Source organism: Planococcus citri, chromosome 4, assembly GCF_950023065.1.
Source record: "Planococcus citri chromosome 4, ihPlaCitr1.1, whole genome shotgun sequence".
NCBI classification, from domain to species: Eukaryota; Metazoa; Arthropoda; class Insecta; order Hemiptera; family Pseudococcidae; genus Planococcus; species Planococcus citri.
This window is the reverse complement of record NC_088680.1, coordinates 35,879,932-35,890,058: the sequence shown is the minus strand read 5'-3', so window position 1 is coordinate 35,890,058 and position 10,127 is coordinate 35,879,932. Positions and strand designations below refer to the sequence as shown.

Below are 10,127 nucleotides of genomic sequence, written 5' to 3'. Positions count from 1 at the left end.
GGAGGTGGACACCCCCCCCCCCCGAAATGCAAAATTTTCACAATCAACTTTCTAAAAAAAAAAAAAAACAACCTACCTACATATTATTTACACTCGGAAAATGTTTAAATCAAAAAATGAACTCCTCGCATGAAAAATAAACGTTTTTTCATTTCTCGACTTTTTCAAAATTGGAATTTCATACAAATTCATCATTCAAATTCTAAAATTTTGAAACCGACAAAATCAAACTCCTCACTCATAAAGAAACGCTGCTTCAAAAGCTTTTGCCCTCAGATCGTTCGGGCCTGTTCGATTTTTTTTCCAAACTTGGAATTTCTAAAAAATCACCTTTCAAATTCTAAAATTTTGAAACCAAAAAAATTAAACCCTTGGCATAAAAAACATTGTGTTTTCACTCATCAAAATACGAATTCTTGAAAGCGTTTGCCCTGTCTATGCTCGGGCTGATTTGTTTCTCTTTTACAAAATAAAAAATTCTACGTTTGAGGCTTCTGAAAATTAAACAGAGAAAAAGAAAATTATTTACAGGTCATGATAGGCTATGAAAAGACCCACCTTACATAGGTCAACTGGCAGAATTATGTTCTCGTCTTCCGTTGATTATGTTCTCATCTTCCGTTTTCTTCAGCAAAATTGGTATTTTTTCTTACATAAATCGACAAATTTTCGCCCCCCCTAACATAAAACTTTTCATTTTGTCTTTGGATTCAAACTGATTGAGATGTTGTGAATCATTTGCAAATTTGCGCAACAATTCCCAAAGGTAGGTAACAAAATTGGGTAATTACATTTTTAATTAAATTTTTATTTCAATTTTTATTTAGTGCAATAATAAGCATACCAATTTTTTTCCAATTTAACTTCATTTTCCAGAGACTTTAAAATTCATCGATCGTTTTTACTTTTTCTAAATGTAGGTACCTACTTGACTTGTACTGCAATTTTATTGAATTTTTCTCCAGTTTAATTCAATACTCTCCGTATATTTGAATTACATTTTTTTCGTTAGTAATTTTTTCGTAAATTCTTTCATAAATTTTAGAAGTGGGTCGATTAGAGCTCCATCACACAAATTGATAATATTCTGTAAGTATTTTTTTTTTTCAATTTTCATTTTCAATCGAATGTCGTGGATAACGATTCTTCAAACAACTGTCCAGTTTTAAACCAATTTTTGTAGAATTCGAAGTTTTTTTTAATGATTTACCAGGCGATTGACATCAGTTGAAAATTAGACAAATATAAATTATCTGAGAATGGAAATCCATCCATAATTCCTCCACCTTCGTACTTTTTCATTCATCATTCTGAATTTTTTGATTTCAATTCATCATCAACATGCAACCAAATGTACATTAATAAAAAATACACTGAAACTTGTTTCAATTTCCAAATGTATAACTCGGTGCAACGATGTTGATGATGACAGGCAATAGTGCACACCGAATTACACTTATGTAGGTACATCACACAATAACGAATTAAACTCATTGTACCCGTTGAGCATTTCACTCTTTCATTCATATACCATCACAGGTGGCCATTATGCTAAACATTCACCACACCGGTTCCCTATTCGTTCGGAGGAAAGATGACGAAAATATTAACGAATCGAAACAGCTACGTCAAAATATCGTTGACAGTTGAGGTAAACATTTCATGAATCCGTATAGGTAACGTGTTGACTTCTTCGAGGAAATAGAAAAAGAAGAAAAAGTCTACCCGGCCTTAAATCTATTATTAATAATACAATCAATTAATGGTAAAAGCTCGTCTGTATTATTTAGTAGAGATACGTATAGGTATTAGATATCTTTGTGTCATGTACAGTGTAACATTTTTTTGGGGGGCTATGTTCAATTTTGGAGTTGAAAAAAAAGTGAAAATCATTCCTACGATTTCACTGTGTGATCTTGATTAAAAAGGAAATGAGTAGGTAACAATGAAAAATCACGTGTAGGTTAGCCATAATATTAATACGTATGTAGATCATTTACACTCAGAATATTCGTATCTACCTATAATAGTTTGAGAGATTGAAAAAAATCAAATAGGTAGACACCTATCCAAAGCTTTCAAAAAATCGTTGATAAAAATCATTGAAAAATAATCTCATTTCACTATTTGAAAAAAAAATATTTGTACATCGATTGATTAAATATAAATTTTGTGTCAAAAAATCAAAATAACTCTCTCAAATTCTCGCAATTTTTTGGAGTGGTTTTTCAAAATTCAAACCCTTATTTTCAGCGAGCCAAAATAGAGAGAGGAAAAGGTGGTTGTGTCATCAGAAAAGAGAGACATTTTTTCTTCGAGAAATTGAAATAATAATGATACCCACATGAAGAAGACATGTTTTTCTGAGTTGAGATTTCCAAAAAAAATGTAGCATAACGATCGATTAGGTAGATGAAAAAAATCTTGACGAAATGAGCAATTTAGCGCCTTGCAGAGCACCTTTCTATTTATCAGGGTTCTTGAATGGCATAACTTCAAAACTTCCTCGCAAAATCAACGAACATCTTCAAATCCGAGGGTGAGCAAATATGCATGCGTCTAAGATGGGTTGCCTATGCTAAAACACAGTGGGAAAAACTTCTTTAAAAATTTTTGATAATGATAGTTGGATCCACCAATGATTGGTGAGATTCATCCTGACACTCTACTCGTGGAAAGTCTAGCTGAAAAAATGTCTGGTCTTAAATTAAAAATGCGGTCAAACATCGACTTCACTTAAAAAAGAAATCAAGTGGTGCCAAAAAAAAACGTAAAAAGGCTAGAAATCGGCATCGTTAAACCTTCCAGGAAAAAATGAATTGTTTTTATTATTTATGTACAAAATATACCTATAGGTAAAGGTATGTACCGACAAAACAACAACAAAAATCACTCACCCAGGTGTCCCTGTAAACGACTTTTTCTCAGTTCCTCGACTTCCGTCGCCAGTGGATATGGTTGTTTAGAATAGTAAATAATATCACCAGAAGGCATTTATTGAAAAGGAAAGTATTGTGCATTTGCAACAAGTGCTCACAAAAGACAAAAGCCGCCCTCACTGTCTCCCGTCTCGTCTATAGTCTGATACTTTTCTAAACATCTTTCACTTCATTGAAATGATAGATAACTCACCCTGTGTCTATATGTAGGTACACATGAAATGCAAATATACAGGTAGGTAGATCTTTTAGCACCTCCATTTCTTCATTTCTCCTTTTGATCTCGAATGGTCAACATTGTCCATCGCGTCATTCTAGTCAACCTACATGTGCGTGTTACTCGGCATCAAAGTGAATATTTTTTTTGAAGTTGGTGCAGTTTCTCAGTAAATCACTGAAATTTTCGATCGCGATTACTCGTTTACAAGAACCATGGATAAAAGTGTGATAAAACTGGCGTTTTTGACAGAACAGATCGAAGCATTGGAGAATCAGACGTCGATTCGAGGAGATGATATGAAATCAGCCGAAGCCGAAGTATTGTACAATCACATTACACCGCTTTTCAATCGTCTGGTCATAATTCAAAACGAAATCGAGAATAATTGTAATGATCTGAGCAGACTAGAAAAACACCTGAGTACATTACAAGAAACTCAACTTAAAGCTATCTTTCTTCAAGCCAAATTGAAAACAATCTTTACCCAGAACCAATCACAGCCATCACATGAGGAAATTTCAAATCAACCTAGTCCCAAGTTAGACACGTTGCTCAAAATACAGACGTTTCTAATCAAGCAAATCAAAAGCATCCGAGTGATAAATAATGTGTCGGCAGCTGAAACCCAGTACAATCAAATTTCTCAACTGTACAAAAGGTTTGTTCAGAATCAAATCCAAATTGAGACTGAGCTTAGAGTACCCATACTCGATATTCAGCTGGAAAAATCACAGCAAATTCAACAAGAGGTGATGTTAGTGCAAACAAAGCTTAAAGAAATCATATCGAGCCATCAATCCCCTCCACCTGCAACTCAGTCTTCTTTGGTATCTCAAGAAATCAAGTCATCAACGTTGTCAGATTCTCAGAGCAATTCAAGTGTGTCTTCATCCGAGATGAATCATGAAAGTCAAGAAGAACAACATGATAGTATGAAAACCTCTTACGATACCACGATACTAATCTATTATCAAGAAGCTTTAATCAAAGAAATCGACTTGGTGATATCTAAGAAAGATCAAGTCAGCGGTCCAAAAGAAGCTCGAAAATTATTAGGTGAACTTTCATACGCTTATAAAAAGTTTATTTGTAATAACGAGAAAATTCAAGAATTAATGAGCGATGATGATCTCGAAAATCAACGACAAATCTCCTGCAATGTGTCCATAAAAATGTACCACTTGAAGCTACACTTGACTCGTAAAATTCACACCAATATTGATTCCTGGAGCACGTTCAATTCATCAGTGAGTGAATGTCAATTTAATTTTAAATGAACGTAATGTTGTGACGGTATTATAAAACAAACTTTTTCAGAGGACATTTTTCCCCAAGTGATATATTTTAAATAAGCTCACTCGCTTTCATTCATTTCTTGTATTTTTATTTGTTTTTTTTTTCTAGACATACACTTAGATAATATGGTCTAAGGGTGTAGCATTAATATTTTAAAATAGGTGTATTGTTACATTATATAAGTAGGTACAAATAGATAGGTACATATCTACGCTATTTTTTTTTTGTTGGATTTCAATAACAAGTTAGGAAATTGATTTCGAAAATTTTGATGGGAATGTTCGAAGTACTATGGATATTGGATAAGTATTATATATATATTTTTTTTTTGAAAATTGCTTCAAATTGTTGAATGTTTCCAGTCAATTTTGACTTTGAACTTTTTTTTTTTTTTTTTTTTTTTTTTTAACATGCATCTAGGTATACAAACCTTAATTTACTTCAATAATTTCAATTATACTTAATACTTATATATTTTTCAACTGAATACTTACTTTATGTATGGTAATATTTTCAGTTACCTATTTTAAACATTTTTCTTGATATTTTTAAATCAATAAACATTTTTCATCATTTTGGTGTCTTGTTTAGAAAAGTCTTCACTTGACGTTCGAAGTACATTTTTTCAGTTCATTTTTTAATGAAGTTGATTTTACCTGATTGAACAGCTACAACAATAATTTAATAACTGGTATATTTTCTAATCTACCAAATTGGGTTATTCGAAGACTCAACCTGGGTTTTTTCTAGAACCCGAATGTGATAATTTCATCATGATTTTTTCACCACTTCAGAATTTAAAGAAAAATGAATCATCACACATATTTATAAAAAAATAAATAATGTATTCTCTTATTTATCTGCAGGTTATCACAACTACAGTAGGTTATTTCGTTATTATTGAATCAGTTGAATTTATGAATCATTACACCGATTGCCAAGTAATGTTACAATTGCAAATAATAATACATACTCATATGCTCAACACATCAAAAGAAACAGAATTTCGACATCAAAATAAAAATTCAAATACTGTTACGATGAGTAATTCCACTTTGTTTTGGAGAATAAATTTCATTATCTTGATCTAAAACTCCACTATAATAGGTACCTACATAATGAAAACAATTAATGATTTTACCGTGTAAGTAAGAACATACATGTAGAACTTTGAAAATTGAATCATACTTGCAACAACGTATGTTTGACTTTTCTTTTTCTGACGTCGAAATGAAAGAGCAGCAGCATCTTGAAATTTAAAAAAAAAGAAGTGGTCCCAAAAAAGAAACGAGAAAATAAGTGCAGCTTGCACGTACACCAAAGCAGTATCTACTTACCCACTTTCTCAAGCTGCAAATGTAAATCACTAGGTGTATTCCAAGGCTGTATTTCAGAAGTACCGAATAATACAAAAATTACATTGCTACCAAATAATACAACAGCAGAGGTTAAAAATACCACACTCCATTGATCGGCATTTGTCTGTAAAACAAATGTTCATGTAGTAACATTGATGAATTAATTCGTAAGTTGAAGATTGCATTTTTACTAACCGAATCTCTCACGATGTAGCCAACATACATGGGTGCCATTACAGAAGCCACATTAGCTATCATATTTGAAAGACCCATTAAAACGCCGATGTAATTTGGAGATAAATCCGCGTGATTTGAGAAAACGCCATTATAAGCTGCACTGTTCGTGGTTACCGTGACTGTTAGTAAGGTTATCGCCAACAATTGACTTTTAGTTCGACTAATTCCTAAAATAAGGAAACAAACGGTGCCTCCCAGGGCGGCTGAAAGTGTTTGAAAAATTCATTTTTAAAATATGAGTTTCCAAGATAAATACAAAGCAATGAAGAGAAAATATTGAAAGGTGAGGCCGAATTTATTGAAAGTTTCCAATGTAAGAAAATTTCCTCAGAATGGAGCTACATCCTGATAATCAGCAGAAAAAAATTTGATATGACGAGAAAATTGAAAAAAGATTTAAAAATAAGTACACCACCAGGCCAAATTTTAGGTATAGTTAGTACCTACCTATTTTCAAAAAATCGATAGGTTAAATGAAATTCAGCTTTTGAAATTTGACTTGGTTGTACCTACATTTTTGAATGTTTTCAGCCAGTTCAAAAAAATTTTCCCAGCGAGGACACTTCTTTTGCCAGAAAAAGAGTTGAACCAATGGTAAGAAAATTATTTTGCAGAAATTTCAAATTCCAGAATCAGTGTTTCATCTTTGCTGTATTTATGATTTCTAGTCTCCGGGTCATTAAAAAAATGTATGCTTTCGAATGCCCTCCTCACCCCCTTCCATTTCAATAGCGGAAAATGATGTGGAAAAATTCAACGAAAAGTAGTTGTCCAATAGAAAATAAAGATATTTACAAACACTGTTCCAAGCCTTCCTCTGAAAAGTCAAAGAAAACCAATTTTTTTCTTGAATTGCTGAACCTACGAAACCAAAAACGACGATGAAAACCCATCCGACGAAATAAGTCATCGCTGAAAAGAACGCATTCTGCATAGAGCAGGTTCAAAAATTGATTAATTTTCATAAATAGTTACCCAATTCAATACACAATACAAACTGAGAACTCACATCCGTAATATTGAGATTTAAAACATTATTAATATAAGCAGGCATTTCAGTGATAAGCGTCGAAAATGCCCAATTCTGGCCAAAATGGCATACAACCAGAGCCCAAAATGGAGTCGACTTGAGAATACTTCTCCATGGAATGATTTTTTCCTGTCGAAAAAACGATAACTAAATGCCACCTGAGAATGAAAATGTACATAAAAAATCAGTTAAATTTATCCATCACGTACTGCTCCTCGAAGAGTGATCTCTCCAAAACCAAAAGATCCCTCGATATACAATTTCTCTTCTCGCGATATACTTCGATGCACAGATGGACTATTGGCGGCCACGATAACCCACACGACTACCCAAATAAATCCAATACAGCTGGAAAAAAAGAACGCCGATGGCCAACCCAGAAAACTAGCGCATAAAATACCAGATACAGGCATCCCGACGACAACACCAAGTTGCATTCCTGATGGCAAAAAAATAGCATTCTTTCCATACACATGCGATTCAACGTCCACGTAATGATTAAAAAATAAATGCGTAATTATAAAAATGTAGCTACCAAAAGATTATACCACCACATGCTGGCGTAAATAATCGAGATTTTTCTTTCGGCGGTATCCAACGAGAAGTGAACACATAAACGGCAGGAATAAAAGTACCCTACAAATAAATTACAGATGCAATGTATATAGTCTCACGATAGCAAAGTTACGTAATTATGTAGATAGAATTTTTTGTAATTACTTGGAAAACTCCTTGCAAAAGTTTCAACACGTATAAGGCGATCCAGTCACCGATTAATGTGCCTACTGGCATCAATAATCCTACCAACGAACATGCCATCATTGAAGCACTCATGACCAACTTGGGTCCATATCGTTCGGCTAAAATACCACCGGGTATTTGCAGAACGAAGTATCCCCAGTAGAAACTACTTAGTAACAAGGATAACACGGTTTCGTCCCAATCGAACTCCTAAAAATTCATCGAATAGCACAAATGAGAAATGTTTTGCCTACTTTGAGATTCGAAGGGAAAAATTAAATAATCAGTTGAGCAAATAAATTTCAAAATTAATTACTTCGAAATAAGGATTCGCTTTGTTTGCATCGATCATTGCAACTTCAGCTACATAAAAGTCTACTCTCTGCACGTACGATATAGCCAAAAAAAGAAGCACCATAAACGTTTGAGTGTGGCGAACTCCAAAAGCACTAGGAACTGAAAAAAACAATTGAGTAAACTGTATTTATTTTTAAAAAAACTTAAGTAGCCTACCTATCTAACTAAAGAAACCAAAAAAGGTGAAACACTTTAATACAGAAAAAAAATCATTATAAGGCCAATTTCGACTCGCGGAAGAAATATTTTTCGGGGGACGGGCAATCATAAAATTCCGAACGGATTAACCTAAAAATCCATCAAAATAAAAAATTTCAAAGAAAAAATTCAGATTTTCGAAAATAAAAAAAATTGGAACTTCAATAACCAAAATTAAAAAAAAAAATACTTGACCAAAAAAATTAAAATTTACTTTTCATAACTTTAGTACCTAACCAGATTACTTGAAAAGTAATCGAGTACGAACTCTGAATTGAAACCGATTTGTTAAATACATAGTAAATATAAATATTAACCATGAAATTCAGGCACAATCGTAGGCGTCCTCGTCAACTTTTCGACTTTTACTTGTTCTATAATTTCATCAGCGATAGCTTTCTCCATATTCCGATTCAATAATGACCGAACAGCTTCTACAAGCTTAGCTGCGATTTCATCGCTAACCCTGTCATCAGGTTGATCGTCGGAAGAAGTGGTGTTTAATTGTTCTTCGACAATTTTATCTATAGTTTCTTGTATCTAAAATGAAAATCAACTCAATAGTTAGGAACCTACACTGAATTTATCATTTTGATCATTCGAGTACGAATAAGGTAGGTATCACTTTACTTGTTTTCTAACTTCGCTGCTGACTTTTTTATATACCCTGGAACGTCTCGACGTGCTGATCTTCTTACTACCGATTTTACCCTCTATTTCTTTCTCCAATTCTTCTTTAATCAAACCATTGGCTATTTTTTCAACTTCTTCTCGAACAGTGCCTTTGATTTCTTCGGTTAGTAAACGAGAAGATTCGCGTTGAGTGGTTTGAGGATGTGTTGTAGAAGAAGTTAGAGCAGTTTTTGAGGCAGGAGTAGGCTTATTAGTAGATGACTTAGTACGAAGTGCTGGTTTTACAATAGCTGATTGATTCATGACTTCCATATTACTCATCGATGTGATGACATTTTCTACATTGCTAGAAGGATAAGTTAGAGTGGAAGGAATCGTTAAACGACTAACCGGAAATGAGCTTTGATCTTGAGACCTAGAAGGATAGATGTCATTTAATCTTGGATGCAAGTTTTGAGAATAATGTGCTTCTAATGCAGAAGTAGAGTGTTCGGCGAAATGTAACAATGTTGTGGTTCGAGTTGTTGAATGATTTGATGAGGTAGAGGGGGATGAAGATGCAGGTGGATCGGCAATTGGATGCATTTCAGTTTAAAAATTCACAAAACCGAAACGAAATTGAAAAATTATAGTTAAATGTGTAAAAATATCAATCGATGACGAAATTCAATTCCGATTGTTTTTATTCATTGACAAGAAAATTGTTGATAAAATTTGGCAACCAGCAATTTTTTTAATTTTAATGATATTCCGAAGGCCATCCGCGATATATATATATAGTTTATCATGCAATATGCATTGCTCTTAATGAGATGTAAGTAGTCAAGTACATTAATTAACTGAGGGCAGATTGCTATCACCCGAGTGGCATGCAAAAGTAGGCATGCCTCCCATGGGACAACCTGTACCCTTCCAAAAATTAATTAACTAATAATGTAATAAGAACCAAGCATCACCAAGGTTCGATATTTTCCTTACTCATTAGTTTAAGGCACGATTATTCGGTGGGATTTCTCCTCCTTTTATAACACTGGCAACACACTTTATCTAAGAGAAGTAAACTGATACGTAACTATAGTAATAACACACCTAGTTCATCGTTTTTTCGCAAGGTGAAC

At 33.4% G+C, this 10,127-nt stretch overlaps 1 protein-coding gene and 1 non-coding gene across 2 annotated transcripts; both read right to left on the bottom strand.

The window, feature by feature from the left end:
• Positions 1-5,044: 5,044 nt before the first annotated feature.
• LOC135845156 (sialin-like) lies at positions 5,045-9,594 on the bottom strand. Its single transcript, XM_065363620.1, has 13 exons — positions 9,007-9,594; positions 8,746-8,916; positions 8,591-8,645; positions 8,138-8,277; positions 7,801-8,031; positions 7,691-7,716; positions 7,290-7,611; positions 7,026-7,209; positions 6,846-6,995; positions 6,009-6,253; positions 5,793-5,937; positions 5,644-5,703; positions 5,045-5,566 (listed from the first exon to the last, which is right to left on the bottom strand). The coding sequence occupies exons 1-13, from the start codon at positions 9,592-9,594 to the stop codon at positions 5,481-5,483; spliced, it is 2,403 nt and encodes an 800-aa protein (XP_065219692.1). The 3' UTR covers positions 5,045-5,480.
• Positions 9,595-9,851: 257 nt separating this feature from the next.
• On the bottom strand, positions 9,852-10,004 carry LOC135846108 (U12 minor spliceosomal RNA). Its single transcript, XR_010558885.1, has one exon. It is a non-coding gene; the product is annotated as a U12 minor spliceosomal RNA (small nuclear RNA).
• Positions 10,005-10,127: the final 123 nt, after the last annotated feature.